Genomic DNA, 15,867 nt, shown 5'->3' on the forward strand with positions numbered 1-15,867 from the left:
TATATATATATATATATATATATATATATATATGTTTCTTACATAGAAGTATACATCCTAAATTAACATGTCCAAATATAGATGACCTTTGAGTCAACACTCAAAAGCTCAAATGCGGACCACATATTAAAAAGATTATTATTCCCCTCCAGTCATTTGAACACCATTGTTAAAAGGATATCCCATGCTAATAAAACTAGAGTCTGGACATTCAGAAAAGGCCAGACACTGAATTCAAAATGTCAATGTCATTTTATTCAAAGTAGAAAGCTATTTAAATGCATGCACACTAATCAGAACAGGTCACCGTTCTACTTGCACTCCTCATTATTTTCTCAAAATGCAGGTGAGGCCGTAGTTCTTTCTGTACTACATTCCTTTTGAATTCAGGAAAATATAGATTGACTGGAATGTTTTCAGAACAAATTCCTTTTATCGTTGCTTAAGCAGCTAAGGGGACGATCCTAAGGCCCCTAGACAGCGTCTGGGGGGCCTCAGGATAGTTCCGATTCCCAGATCCGAGGGAAGAGATGGCACGCCAACCTTGGAGCTCTGACCCCTCTCCCCCTCACAGCTGGCACAGAAAGAACCAAGGCGGCTGCCTCTGCAAGGTTGGGAACTTAATCTCGGAGAGGGGGAAAAGGTGATATTTTGGTGGGTGGGGAGGGGAGGAGACTGGAACGGCCAGGATATGAACTATCCCGAGGCGTCTCCAGCCTCCCTCCCTCCCCCTCCAAGATGCTTTTGCTAGATGGGCTAAAAAGCCCATCTAGCGAAAAAACAGGGCAGGAGGACAGGGAGGTGAAGATCGCCTCCACCACTCTCCTGGCCTGGATAGGATGACTGTCAGCCTCTGAGTTCAGAGGCTTACAATCATTGCAATAGGACTGCACCCTGAAAGGAAGATTAGTTGGAACACCATTAACAGAAAAATGTGTTCAAGCATCATTCTGCATTAGTAACAGCAAACATATTTTTCAGGCATCGTTCATCCAGTTGTGAACCTGGCCAATTAGCTTCACCCACGAGAATCATCACACATCAGCTTTGCGAGACAAATTCTTGTGGCTGGACACTGCATTTATAAGAACCAGCCAACCAGACCCCTTACTGTTTTCAGTCCAGTCCTAACATCTTGCCATTGAAATATGAGGGGCAGAGACAGGGGAAAAGAGCTACCTGTGCATCTAAGAGCACATGTTTTAGGAGAAGGGTGTCTAGGGAACTTAATGGATGCAGTCTTTCAGTGAAAGACAGAAGGTGACAGCTAACGCAAAATCCATTAATTCCATTGGAATCATGAAAATCTGTGTTTGTTTACTGGAAAATCAGATGTTCATGATTTCAAAAGAATTACTGGATTCTGAATTGCAATATTCCTTCTCTCTGTATGACTGCATCCATTAAGGTCTCTAGATGCCTGTTCCCTAAAACATGTGCTCTGAGATGGACAGATATGATTTCACCAAAGACAAGAGAGTTTCATGCCCCTTGATGTTAACACACCACAGTCGTGTACACACCAGAGCATTTCGTTAATGCTGCATGTTAACACTGTGGGTCAGCAGGGCCACAGAAGCTCCGACAGCCACCTGTGTTAATGCTCCTGCTGATAAACACAGCTGCTATCACATAGCTAGTGAGAGGAAACACGTTTTTTAAGAGTCTCTCCTATTGCCAGTCAATAATCTCCATCATACACAGACATGCATGCATGCCCCACGCTTGTGATCAACATGAATGCACATTCATTCTTCCCCCTTGCATTCACCCTTCCCCCTCATTTTCTTACAGGCCTGGCATACCTGCTGGGCTTCTCCCAGTCATCCTCACTGAAACTGCCATCCATGAAGGGGTAACTCTTTCTGGGGTCCCCAGGAGGTGTGCTGCTCTTCTGTCTGCTGGATCTCCACTCATGAGGGTGAAGAGCAATACCAACAGCCTGAGGTAAGTATGTACCTACTGGGATAGAATGGAGAGGAAAGACAAAAACAGGAAGGATATGATTGTTTTTGTTTGGTTTTTTAAAAATCCTACTGATACATCTAGAGGGAGAAAGGCCACCTGATGGCTGTGTTGATTGACAGTGAAACCTGGGCTCCGTTTCTGGCCTTAGACTTCCTGCATCAATTTTATTGTTAGAAGATTGGATTATTTAAATCCCGTGCCATCTTGAGGGCCTCTAGTGAATCAAAACTTGGGATGAGAAAGAGAAAGGCACTGGGGGTTCCCCCATCTGTTCAGACCTGAAGCAGTACTACTACCTGTTTGAGGCAGTACTACTTTTCTTCCAAGTTCCAGTCTGCTTTGATTAACAGTGCTAAATTCTTTGAAAAGACTGATAATTGCTGAGAGATGGACTTCTCACTGCTGGCAAGATCTCAGTGAGAACTTGGCAGGACAGGTGCTATGAAAACTAAAACAAAGCAGTGTTGGTTGACCTGTTTTCCTCACAGTGGAAAGGATTGGACAGCAGAGTGATGCCCCCAAGCGCCCTTTAACCCACACCAGGGCTGCTTCCAGCTGAGGCTTTTATAGTACCACCGCCCTATCTCTGGGGGGTCCATACGTCATCGTCTTCCACTTGTAGCCCTCCCATGTCTTCCTACAGCTTCTTCCATCTTTCTTTTCCCTAATGTGGAAAACCCGTTAAGGAATTAAGAAAACCCAAAGGCGGAATTGCTCCACAGTGCCTTCTGGTTGATAGGAGCCCTCCATCTGGAAGCACCCCACATTCCCCTGGGTCTGGTGTACTCCCCAGGTGTTGAAGACAACCTGAAAGGACTCAGTAAGGTGAGCTTTGCAAAACCAGCCAGGGAAGCAAGGGTTAATTTAGAAGACAGACACAAATGGGGCATGTCATCACGCTGGCCCAAGTTATTCAGATATTCAGTTATTCAGATTCACAGCAGGGTTGAAAGGCTTGCTCTTAGAAAAAGTCATTATTAAAATTGCAAACAGACATGTATTTTTAGAGCATTTGTTGTGGTTGCTTTTTTATACCTCTTAACTGCTTCTGAGGAATAATCCCTCCCCATCACCAGCCCTAAACGATACCACTAATGCTAGAACCAGAAACCAGGGTATACCTACTGCACAACACTGCATTGTTTGCAAGGTGAACATAAGCATAAAGCAGCCTTCCTCCAGCTGTGCTGGTCTGAAACTCCTATAATTCCCAGCCATTGGTCATGGTGGCTGGGAATTATGGGAGTTGCAGCCCAACACATCTGCAGGGCACCAGGTAGGAGAAGGCTGGCATAAGGTAAGTCCTGCTGCATTAGACCACATAGTCTGGCATCCTGTTTCCAACATCGGCCAACCAAATGTTTCCAGGAAGTGTGCAAGCAGGAAATGAAGGCAGCAGCACCTCCCAACCCCAGCCAGCACCTGGCAGGCGGAGGGAGGCTGCTTCTGAACCTGGAGCTCCTATATCACAATCGGGACTAATAGCTATTGATTAACCTTTTCTCCATGAATTTGTTTTTTAAAGCACTGACCAGGTTTGGACAACACTCAGCATCTCATCATGGGTTATTCGAACCATGTTGAGCTGCAGGGCCCATGGACACCACATTACATATGCAATCCCCACTCAGGAGTTGTCATGTTATGCAAACCCAGTGCGTGTGGGTTATGTGAGGATTAAACAACCCTCGCATAACCCTAAAACAGACCTTGGGTTATGCAAGGGTTGTTTGACCCCTGCATAAACCATGTTTGCGTGGTTCACACGACACAACCCCTGAGCAGGGGTTGCATGTTTAAAATGGTGGCTGTACATGCCCCGCACAGAGCACAGCCTCACCGTGGGTTAAATAACCCACAGTAGATTGTTGTGTCATGTAAACAGCCCCAACTGAAGCCAATACCGCTCAGTATATCTTGTGGCACTCAATCCTGCAAATTAATTACATGTTTGGTAAAATGTACTTTCTTTTGTCCACCCTGAACCTATTCCCCATCAATTTCAGTGGGTGACACCAAGTTGTAGAACTGAGAGAGTGGGAGAGCATTTTCTCTGGCCACTTTCTCCACGCCATAATTTTATAAATGTCTATCATGTCTGCCCTTACAAATATTTTTCCCTCAATGAAAAAGGCCCAAACATCTGCAGCCTTTCCCCATAAGGAAGGTGTTCTAAACCCTTGAACATTTCAGTTGCTCCTTTCTGCACTTTCCTAATTCTGTGACATCTGTTTTGGGATGCAAACAGAACTGGACACAGTACTGCAGATGTGGCTGCACCACAGATCACTACAAAACTGTCTGGTCCTCAACATGGAATTTGCCTCTTTTATGGCAGCTGCATGCTGAGCTAATGCTTTCACTGAACTCCTGCATTCAAGTAGCCCTGACTCTCTGTGAAGTCAGCACAGATTTAAAGCAATTCCGACTCATAAAAATGAATGCAATCTGTCCAGTACAAATACACTTCCAAAAACATGGGGAAGGATGTGTGTGTCTCCCAAAGTAACTAAATAACCATTCATAAATAGTTATGCAAAAATATACTCTGTGTGTATATATCACACACACTAAGGAGTAATAATATCACAAAAACAGTAAAACCCATAAATGCAAAAAGTGAACTTCCAAAATGCTACTGAATGACAGAGTGTAAAGGTTCTAGCTGCGATATGATGCTGTCAGTCTCACATTTTGCCATTTCTTTATCCTCTGCTGAGCATCCCCAACAGTATCAGACAACAATGGGTCCTTTATCCTAAGCTGGATGTTGCCTCCTTGTCAAAGGAAAAAAGAGCATGCTGCTTTATGTAATTTTTAGCAGCAACTGTGAAGACTAAGTTTGTTTGAAACATCTTCATACATTATTTATGGATTATATCATCATTTATGTGATATTCATACCTCCCTAGTGCATATCACGTATGTTATTTATACTGGAGAGATGATAGCTAGACAGACACTCGTACTTTTTGTTGTTGGGTTCCACTTTTCACATGGCTTATTGGCAAACATACAGCAATTTAGGGCAGTGGTGGAGGGGCTGGGGACGAGGCAAGGGGGTCTTACATCAATTATTTAGTAGCTTTTAAGCAGACCATCAAATTAGTACAAAACAAAACCTTCAGCATTCATTCTTGTCCCCCATTTGCCTTATTCGGTTGTGTTTTCCTATGAGCCGTTGCTGCCCTTCAGTGAACCATGGCATATTTCTACAGAATGACTGTACCAAAGAAGCCAGAAGGAGCCGTGGAGCAACACCTGCCAGTTGCATCGCCAATCATTCCACTGAAGAGGCCACAGTCTGTTATTGTTTCTTAAAGGAACACTAGTTCCATATTTAAAAAGCAGGAGTTCTGTGCAAAAAGACTAACCTATTGACTCCACTGCCCGTTCGCTAACACAAGAGGACACAAAGCCACCAGCAGTATGTGTGCATGTGGGGTTGGGGCGGAGAGCAGCATAGGGAGTCACCTGTTGCCAGCCTCATCCACCGGTTCCACTTCTTTCAAACATTAGTGGAGCAACATGGGAGCAGCCACCACACTGCTGCTGGCAATGTAAGAGTTGGATGTTACTCAGCCACTTTTATAATCCTTCCTTTAAGATCTCTGGGCTTGTGGGCTCCTTCACACGGGGCTTTTATCCTGTGGTTGTGACTGCTCCTTCGTGGAAGTTTGCGGGCTCTTTACATGACGCCCTGACCCTCCTGCACTAAATGCCCTTTGTTCCGTTTTTAAATAGATGGCAGATAATGTGCTATCGAATTACCCCGTTGTGTTCCGCTTGAGTTCCCTCCGTGAAAAGAGGAAAAGCGGCAAGAAGAGGAGCGAGATCGATGAAAGATAATGGAAGACTCAGATACGGGGAGAAGGAGGGGGAAAGGGGAGGGGGGAAAGGAAGCACGTGAAAAAGGGAGTCGTCATGATCCTGCATTTAAAACGGAAGCAGAAAGCCCCGTTTTAAATGCAGGATTTTAGGCTGGTGTAGAGATGCCCTGTGCACACATTCAGAAGACCAACACGATTCATGGTGGTGGTGGGCACAGCAGGGATACACTCCGCCCACCCCTGTCACAGCCATGCTGTTGCTATAAATATTTAAAGACCACTTACTCCTCTAGATTCTCACACACAGCATCTTACACTTATCAGGCCTGTGTGGGGCACTGTGGGTATCCATGCCATGCCATGCAGATAAGGCACATGTGTGGAGGCAGGGGGCATGCCAGCAGGCAGGTGTAAAACTGACTTTGCTCAGTTGTCTGTACTTGTGCACAAGGCCTTCACTGTTCAGTCAGCACTAGCTTCATGGCCTCCACAGTGAACAATGGGATCTTAGTTACGAAAAGGCACACAATTTACGGTTGCTGTTGAATTCTGCCCAAAGTTAAATTTGACAGTGGTTTTGAAGGTTTCTTCTACTGCAGTACAGCCTGTGGTGGAATTTCAGGAACACTCCCCCAAAATGCACTGCTGGTTGTTGAGGCCCCCCATTTTACACTAGGCCTTTCTAGGCTTATTCAGAGCCCATTCGATCCTGATGCATGAGCTAATGGGCTCTGAGCCTTCCAAGCATGGAGCTCAACCCCCATCCTCTGCACTGGCCAGTTCTGGCAAAAATGTATCATATCACAGCTTTGTTCTTTCTCCTCAACTATTTTCTCTTTACTATTTACTAAAATGATTACTTGCATAGTGCTTCCCAGCATTCAATGTGCTTCACGCACATTATCTTGTGGTTATATTTACAGCAACCACGTAAAGTAGGTCAGTGTTATTGTCGCTCAAATTGCAGACGGAGGAACGAAGCTGAGAGTCTTGCCCAAGACCACTTAATGGGACAGTTTGCACGACATAACACCCCATGTCGTGTCATCTGGATCCTAAAACAGACCATGGGTTATGCGAGGGTTGTTTAACCCTCAAATAACCCTTGATGCCTGGGTTCAGATAACATGACAAGCCACGGCAACCCCCAGCAGGAGCTTGCATATTCATAGTGATGGACGGCATCCACCACAGCACCCCAAAGTTTAATTAACCCACGGAGGGCTGTTGTGTTGCCCAAATCAGGTTAATGAGTTCATGGCAGAAGTGAGGGTCAAATTCGGGACTTCTAGATTCAACACTCAAGCCTCTGAGCACTCTGCCGGCCTTTCCCAATCTGGTGCCCTCCTGATATGTTGGACTGCAATTCCCAGCACTCCCAGCCAGCATGGTAGTTGGCACCAGTAAAGCAGTGCAGAGGTTATTTGAGATGGATCTTTGGGCTACAAGTAAATTGAAAGGAGCAGCTTTGTTAAAATCAAGAAAGCCATGCGAAATGTGAATTGGTTTCCATGTGCAGGTAGGACTTCCTTAGCCCTAGTGTTGCTTACAAGACCTCGATCATTCTAGATCAGTCTTCCCCAATGTTTTGCCCTCCAGATTGGTCTACAACTCCCATTATTCCCAGCCATCATGGCCATTGGGGAAGGTTGTTCTAGATAATGGCATTTCCAACAATATACCAAGCACCTACTGCCAACCCAACAGTTACTGAACTAGCCCGAAAATGCTCACTGGAGGGCATTATAGAAATCCATATGATAAACTAAGATTATGACTACTTTCTGATTATGTAGTTAATTGCAAGCCCACATGACAAATTTTAGGAATAAAGGAAGCTACTTTATACCGAGCCAGACCACCAGTTCATCTAGCCCAGTACTGTCAACATTGACTGGCAGCAATGGCTCTCAAGGGTTTCAGTCAGGGGTCTGTCTCCACCCTTTCTGGAAATGCCTAGGATCAAACCTGGGACTTCCTGCATACAAAACAGGTGTTCTACCACTGAGCTGTAGCCCCTCCATGAGTACACTTTATCCCCACAGAAATAGATGTACGGATTAGCCTTTAGCAATTCAGAATGGAACCGGAAAAGCTAATTGAGTCTCTCAGAGAACCGTTCCGATAAAAGCTAGGAACGTCTTCCCCGTAACTCATGCATTCACACCATAATGGAACAGGTGGGCCAACTCACCCTGGCTTCCATAACCTGCATCAATGCCAGAACCGTCCCAGGATTCCATAGCACTGTCCACACTAGGAACTGTGGTGGAGTAGATCTCAGAGAGCTTAGTTTTTTGAGAATCCGTCAAGTCATCTTCTGGGTCACTCACTTCATTCATACTTCCAGACTTTGGGGGATAAATCCCTGGGACCAAAAAGAAAGAAGCACAGATATTCACAAAATGTTACAGAGACATATTCCCATAGGTAGCAGCTTGCTGTCTTTGTATCATGTACAGTTGCAGCCACCCACTAATGGTGAGTAGATTTCATAAGGTGCAGGATCAATACTGTGTCTCCAGAGAATATAGGGCCTGATGTAGGAGGTCAACTGCTCCCTTAGGACTGTAGCAAGAGCAAGGTACCTTTCCTGCCCCTTCATCTTGCAAGGTTTTTTGGAGCATGGGGGGCTTCAAGCTGCATCAGCCATAACTGAAACTAAGGATTTCCTACACATAAGAACACCCACTGACACTGTCAGTGTGTGATTTTAAGCGCATTTGCTCGCAAGCAATGCTCACTGAAATCAATTAGAGACTTATTTCCAAGCAAATGGTTTTTGGATTTAGCGGTAGCGAAGTGATTTATTCTTTACTGAACATTTAAACCATCATCATCTAGGCAATTTGCTCTTTCACCTTAGAACATCTCCTGAGATAAAGACTATTCTTTAAAGAAGAAAAAATCTGTAGTCTCCCAAAATTAGGACAGATGAAATTGCTTATAATGACTAAGTCGAGATGGCCATGGAATTCCAATTTCGGATACTTCAGACTTAGAATGATCAATGGGAATTAACTTCATCCCATTCTGCAGTCATTTTGACACATGGATTGCATGCAGAAAGTGCCCCGAAGAGCTTCTGAAAGAAAAAGTTATTGCTATGAAGGCTGGCCAAGCTTTGCCAGGCATATCCTTTCTCAGGGAAACATCAGTAAATGGCTCAGGGTGTTTTCCCAATAGCTGAGAGGTACAGAGAGGTTCTCCTGGAACGTGAGCCATTTGGGGAAGGACATTCCTCAACCCAGGAAAAGGTGGCTCTTAAGGTCTCTGTGTGTAACAAAAATGACAGTTTTTAGGGGAACAGAGAAAGATAGCGCTGAGCTGAAGACTGGAAGGCACCTTGGGGTGCAGGATCTTTCTCTGGAGATCTGAAGCAGGGCAGTGGGTCTGCCGTCTGCTAGGAATGAGATACTGCTTCCCTCCACCTGTGCTCTACCTGTATATTTGTAAAGACATCTCTTTTTTTAAAGCCATGTCTCAAGTGATCTCTCCTCCAAAAGGAAGCTAAACCCAGGGAGTGCTGCCTCTGGATCTTCTTAGGGATGGCATAACAATAGGTTTTGCACTGCAGAAGAGTGATTTCAAGGCCTGCAAATCTCAGATTGGTCATTTCTAGACACAATTATTTTAGTGTCAATCCCTGGGAAAATTCTGGAGCAGATGATAAAGCAATCTATTTGTAAGCACTTTGAAAACAATGCAGTGATTACTCGAAGCCAACATGGATTTGTCAAGAACAAATCCTGCCAGACCAATCTGATCTCATTTTTTGATCAAGTAACCTCCCTTGTGGACCGTGGGAATGCTGTAGACATCATATACCTCGACTTCAGCAAAGCTTTCGACAAAGTGCCCCATGATCTCCTGATGAGCAAACTAGCTCAAAGTGGGCTAGATGCAACAACGATCCGGTGGATCCACAGTGGGCTACAGAATTGGACTCAAAGAGTGCTTACCAATGGGATCTTCTCAAACTGTGGAGAGGTAATGAACGGGGTACCGCAGGGCTCAGTCCTGGGCCCAGTGCTCTTCAACATTTTTATTAATGATTTGGAGGAGGAGGTGCAGGGAATGCTGATCAAATTTGCAGATGACACAAAATTGGGTGGGATAGCTAATACTCTGGAAGACAGAAACAAAATTCAAGGTGATCTGGATAGACTGGAGCGCTGGGCAGAAAACAACAGAATGACATTTGATAGGGATAAATGCCAAGTTCTGCACATAGGAAAAAGAAACCAAAGGCACAGTTCCAAGATGGGGGATACGTGGCTCAACAACACTACAAGTGAGAAGGATCTTGGAATTGTTGTCGATTACAAGCTGAATATGAGCCAAGAATGTGATGTGGCTGCAAAAAAGGCAAATGCTCTTTTGGGCTGCATTAATAGAAGCATAGCTTCCAAATCCTGGGAAGTACTAGTTCCCCTCTACTCAGCACTGGTTAGGCCTCATCTGGAGTACTGTGTCCAGTTCTGGGCACCACACTTTAAGAAGGATGCAGACAAACTGGAGAGGGTTCCGAGGAGGGCAACAAAGATGATCAGGGGACTGGAAACAAAGCCCTATGAGGAGAGACTGAAAGAACTGGGCATGTTTAGCCTTGAGAAAACTGAGGGGAGATATGATAGCGCTCTTCAAGTCCTTGAAAGGTTGTCACAGAGAGGAAGGCCAGGATATCTTCTCGATCATCCCAGAATGCAGGACACGGAATGATGGCTTGAAGTGACAGGAAGCCAGATTCCAGCTGAACATCAGGAAAAACTTCCTGACTGTTAGAGCAATACGACAATGGAACCAATTCCCTAGGGAGGTGGTGGGCTTTCCCACACTGGTGGCGGTCAAGATGAGGCTGGACAGCCATTTGTCAGGGATGCTCTGACTTGGATTCCTGCACTGAGCAGGGGGTTGGACTCAATGGCCTTGTAGGCCCCTTCCAACCCTACTACTATGATTCTAGTGGTGTCTTCTGCTTCCAGTAGAAACTGCTGCTCTCTTCAGCCACTTCCATTTTTCATCTGGTTCTGGGAAGACCAGAAGTCTTTTGCACTTTAAAAAGTGTGAGACTGGAGGAAGGTACAAAAAATATATTACAGCTGCCATGTAATAAAACTCCTTATTGAGGAACCTCTTCCCCCATGAGAGCCACATTCACTGGGGGAGGGGTATGGAGAAGTGGTTGGGGGCTGCATTGTGGTGGTGAGAGGGGCCAATAAAAAAGCAGGCAGGCCAAATGCACATACACACTCACACACACCAAATTTTCACATCACACTCCACATTCCCCACCCTACCACACGCACAACCCCATTTCAATTCTGTGCTGTGTAGCAGGCGCCTCTCCTCACAGAAGCTAAGCACAGAAGCCAAGCGGTATGAACATGGAGAGAGAACACTCTCTTTCTGTATGTGGCCCAAATGCACTGTGCCTGTACTGGGTTGTGAGGAAGGGAGCCTCCTCCTCCTCAGTGTGCAACACAGAAATGCAGCGAGCTCCCTCTTCCCCGCTGCTCTTGCCCTTCCCAAGGGATGGGGCTTCAGGGAGGGGCCAGAGCCTTCAATGAGGCTCAGTGGGCTATACTGCTGTTGTAGGGATAAAAAGACTTAAAGCAGATCAGAGGTGAACAATGCATTTTATTCTAGCCAGAATATAAAGGGCCAAGGAAGCAACAGGAAAAGGAAGTGACACCAGAGGGAAAGCCAGGCTTTGGGCAACCAGAAGATCTAATTAATCAGTGACTACGGGCTTCACCATTTCTTTTTCTTTGGGATAGATTTCGGACACGACTGAATGACTCAACAACAACAACAACAACAACAACAAGGGGCTTCACCACATCAGACTTTTTATTCTGCAATTTACCAGGGCTTCTGCTTCTGGTTTCTATGTGGGATTAAATATCAGTTCCTTACAAAGGCTGACACAGGCTGGAAGTTCTCCACAGCCTCGGGGCAGAGAGCAAGAGAATGAGCTACAAATCAGGGGGTCTTCCGACAGATCTAAATCTCTCTCTCTCTCTCTGCAAAGCACTGCAGGGATTGTCGCTGTCAGTTGTTTACATGAGGGGTCGCTGTCTTCTTCCTCCTCCACCACCAGCTCCGTGCTTGCCTTGAGCCTCTCCTAGCCCTGACAAGAAAACTCTCCTCCCAGCCCAAGTCAGCAGGCAGACACTCTGGAAGAGGGGTGGGCGTGGCGGGAAAGGGCAGTTGTGACTTTCCTGCTCCGACCCAATGGCTTCTTCTTCCCAGACTGTGGTTATAGCAGAACCGCACAATTGCACATGGCCATTAAAGCAGATTTACATTTAAATATTGGATTATCTCTGGACTTTTAAAAAGTGGGATAAACTTCAAAAACTGCTGGATGTGCCCTGGAGGTTGACGATGTCATGAAAACAACCCACAAACTTCCATAAATGACCTTCCATGAGTGCATGACAAAAGCCTTGTGTGAAGGGGCCCTAGGTAGGAAAGCAGGAAGGATTGCACCAGGAAAGTCCTCTGTGCTGAAAGACTGAACAAGTGAGGCAGGAAAATAGATGTGGTTTAAAACTAATGGTCCCTGCAAGCAGGAAAATTAAATTGCATGGATGTTCTGTCAGTTGTCTTCATTAAAGCAAAGAACTGAAGGCAGAGACCTATTCCTCAGTATTAAACTTGAAGATCAGTCAAGACTTGAAAGTGAACTCCTTTCAAGGCATTGGCTGGGATCCTTAGTCTAGCAAGGGAGGCTGCTGCCTGTGTCAAAATTTCAAAAGTAAGGGACACAGAGTCTGATGTGTGATATTTGACTAACGGGTCACTGGCAGCGAAGGAGGCCTATTAAATTTTTCTCCAATTGGCTTTTCAGAAATTCTTTTAGAAATGTAATGCCTCATCGAAGTGGGGCTGCTTGACCAGTATTAAGGAAGGAGAGAAATGTGTGCAAAGAAGAAGGAAAAAGAACATTCCACATTGGCCGTTCTGAAGATACTCATTATATTACAGGGCTGAAAGATGTTTTTCCTTAAAAAAAAAAAAAAGACAGACAGCTAAAAAAGGAGTCAGCTTCTTAAATCAGAATTTCAAGTAAATGCTTCAGATTACACCTGCCAGTGATTCACCAGCTGGTCTTTGTCTTTGCCATCTCCTTGTTTCAAAGAGGTCTCCTAAACTAATGTTTCCCTACTACCTAGCAGTCCTACACATCGTTGGCATTAACAGGAACTTCAGTTTTAACACCGTAGAAAGAAAATGTAATCATCATGTATTCCGTTCTTGACTTTAAATTTTGAAAGGTTCCCCTAACATTCTTTCATTGAACGGATTGTGCTATTTCGGCAAGCACGCTCATATTCACACATAAAACCTTGCCTCCTGCTCATCATCTATGTGCTGCCAGACTGATCTACACTCATTTTGGCTCTTGTGTACCAGATGCAACATGCAGATTTACAGTGAAGTGAGGTGAAAGAATCAGAACTTACTTTCGGTTTGCTTCTTGATCTTCAGAGTCACAGTCTCTCCAGCCATTTGGAGTAAATGAATGGCTTCGCTCAGTGGCTTCCCCTTAAGGCTTACGTTATTAATAGCTAATATCCGGTCTCCTACATGGATGGCTCCAGTTCTAAAGACCAAGTAAAGAAAACTGCAGCTGTTGTGCATGGCAGCGATTTCATTTAAAAGTCAGGAATTAGTCCCAAAGAAGCCTATTTCACTGGTACTTAAAGATATGTTAAGTGAGTTGATGCACATATGACAAGAGACAAGAGTATCGTGGTCATCACCAAAACATAAAAAAACCGCCCAACTATGTACAGATTAGCAGTCATTCGTTCAAATCCAAGGATTTACTATGGGGATAGAAGCTCTCTGCCATATGCATACTTACACACACACACACACTCACGCAATGATCCACAAGGGCTGACCCATCAATTTCAATGGAAACAAAAATGAGACCTGTATGTATGTGCATATACATTCTACATCCTACATTGTAACAAACTGAGAAGCCCACATAGACTGCCTTTACACTAAAGAAAAAACCTGCAGTCCTCCTGTTGTGGAGCCTTTCCACATTTACAGCGAGCTCCCGGATGGCAACCACGTGACTGCTGAGAGGGAAGCGTTTAATTTTCAAGGTTCCATAGATATCAATGAAACAGTGCCATCTAATGTCTGTTTTAATAGCATAACAATCCAACTTAAATAAATGGTGCATTATTTCAGGATCTTTTTGAGAGGGAATAACCAGAAAATACTTCTGGATATGCCCTGCGGGTTGACAATGTCATGAAAGGACCTGCAAATGTCCGTGAGTGAACAATCTCAATAGCAGGATAAAAGCTCCATGTGAAGAAGCCCATATACAAGAAATCCACATGCACATGGAAACAGAAATGGGACTCAGGACCATTTCTTCTTTGCCCTTACTGCCTTTTAACCTGATTTCTTTTTGTCGGGGGGGGGGGAATACGTGGATCATCACAGCCAATGTTGCTGCAATGTTACATCTGAGATGATGCCACGGATGCCCATAAGCAAAATGATATGGGTTGCCACAGCCAATCAGATTAAATGAAAGTGAGGTCAGATGAAGTTGAAGACAGTGATGTCAAAGGAGAGGGAGAAGTTGCCCACAGTCAGGAACCAGAGGGACAAAAAGGTGCTGAACAGCAGCGATAAAACACAAATGTTCAGTGAAGCAAGTATTTTTCCTGTCATTTGCCTGACGATGTTGAAATAGTTAATTTTGAAAGGAACACTAAAATTACAGAAGATGTGGTGCTGTCTTGTCTATAATTAAGAATGATTCCCCCCCCCCCAATGAATACTATGAAATGAACTACCACAAAACATGTAACACAGTGGGGACTGTATACAGAGCAGGGGTCAGCAACATACAGCCCTCCTACTCCTGCCTCTGAATTTGCTGCCAAAATTCGGCAGCATGGTAGCCCCGAAGGGCTGATTCTTCCAATTTTTCCTTTAACAGTTAAAGAAAACAAGCTTCAGTTAGCCACTGAAATTCAGCAATGAGACCGCAAAAAAGGGGAAGAACAGCCCTCTGGCAGGGCAGTGATGCCAGGGGGCAGGGGGGCAGCCCCCAGTGGATTCCAGTGGGGAGCAATTGGCCCCAGATGTTGCCTATTCCTGATAAAGAGTGTTCCTCAGTGTAGTGAACTTTCAAGCAAATTGATTTTGTTCAATATGAGTTAGCCAGAATGTAGCAATTCATCTACTGGGAGCAGTGCATTTATTCAGCCCCCGAGGTGCTGCAGATTGGGACTACAATAATGAAGATTACTTTTGAACAACGTGATTCCTTGTCCAATCCCACATTCTATCGCCCAGCACATGACTGGAGCCCAAAGAATGGTTCAGCTGTGGTTTGTATATTGGATACAATAAAAAAAATATCATGTCATATCTTCCTTTATATCACAGTTATTCTATTGAGCTGGCTTCTGCTGTAACAGACATTCAGTTCTATGCATGTGATCAGCTGCAATGCTTGCTGAGCGAGGGGTTGGTTAAATACAGAGAGACACAAGAACAAAGAAGTCACACAGCAGAGACCAATACTGTATAGCCAGGCTCAGCTGGCTTGCGGAACCCTGCCGGGCAGCAGCAACAGAAAAGAATGTCCCCTCCCACTGTAGTTCTGCTGTTCTACCTATCAGGGATGACAGGATCTATAAGAACCTATATCTTATTGTATCTTTTTATCAGAAGAGTCTGCCCTACCTTTCCTTTACACTTCCTTTTGCATATAAATTGCTTTTGCTTTCAGCTCTCACAGGACACAAAAGGACACAGTCTATGTTCAGGTACAGAAGGCAAAAACGTAGCACACCGCTATGCAGTCGGTGTTCCACATCTTGTTTGTCAGCAGTTCATTAGGATATAGTTCAGGTACTTCACATCGGGTGCTTTTTCCTGTTTTGACTCAGTTCATTGATTTCCTAACCATCCACTAGGGGTCACTATGGTGTCACTCAAATATCAAAGCAAAAAAGTTAAGGTTCCCGAAGGGTGGGGTTCGGAGCACACAGCATAGTCCTGGACTGAAGGATTTGCC

At 44.8% G+C, this 15,867-nt stretch overlaps 1 protein-coding gene across 1 annotated transcript in view; it reads right to left on the reverse strand.

Annotated features, from left to right (window-relative positions):
• Positions 1-15,867, reverse strand: part of GRIP2 (glutamate receptor interacting protein 2) — a 181,958-nt gene that overhangs the window by 21,350 nt on the left and 144,741 nt on the right. The window contains exons 18-20 of the mRNA XM_084840214.1: positions 13,271-13,410; positions 7,993-8,166; positions 1,806-1,962 (exon numbers count right to left, since the gene is read on the reverse strand). Coding sequence (XP_084696340.1) covers positions 1,806-1,962; positions 7,993-8,166; positions 13,271-13,410 — 471 coding nt within the window. The remainder of the gene's footprint in view (positions 1-1,805; positions 1,963-7,992; positions 8,167-13,270; positions 13,411-15,867) is intronic.

This window comes from Heloderma suspectum, chromosome 2 (genome assembly GCF_057233095.1).
Source record: "Heloderma suspectum isolate Gila_16-S chromosome 2, 16-S_ref, whole genome shotgun sequence".
Lineage (NCBI taxonomy): Eukaryota > Metazoa > Chordata > Lepidosauria > Squamata > Helodermatidae > Heloderma > Heloderma suspectum.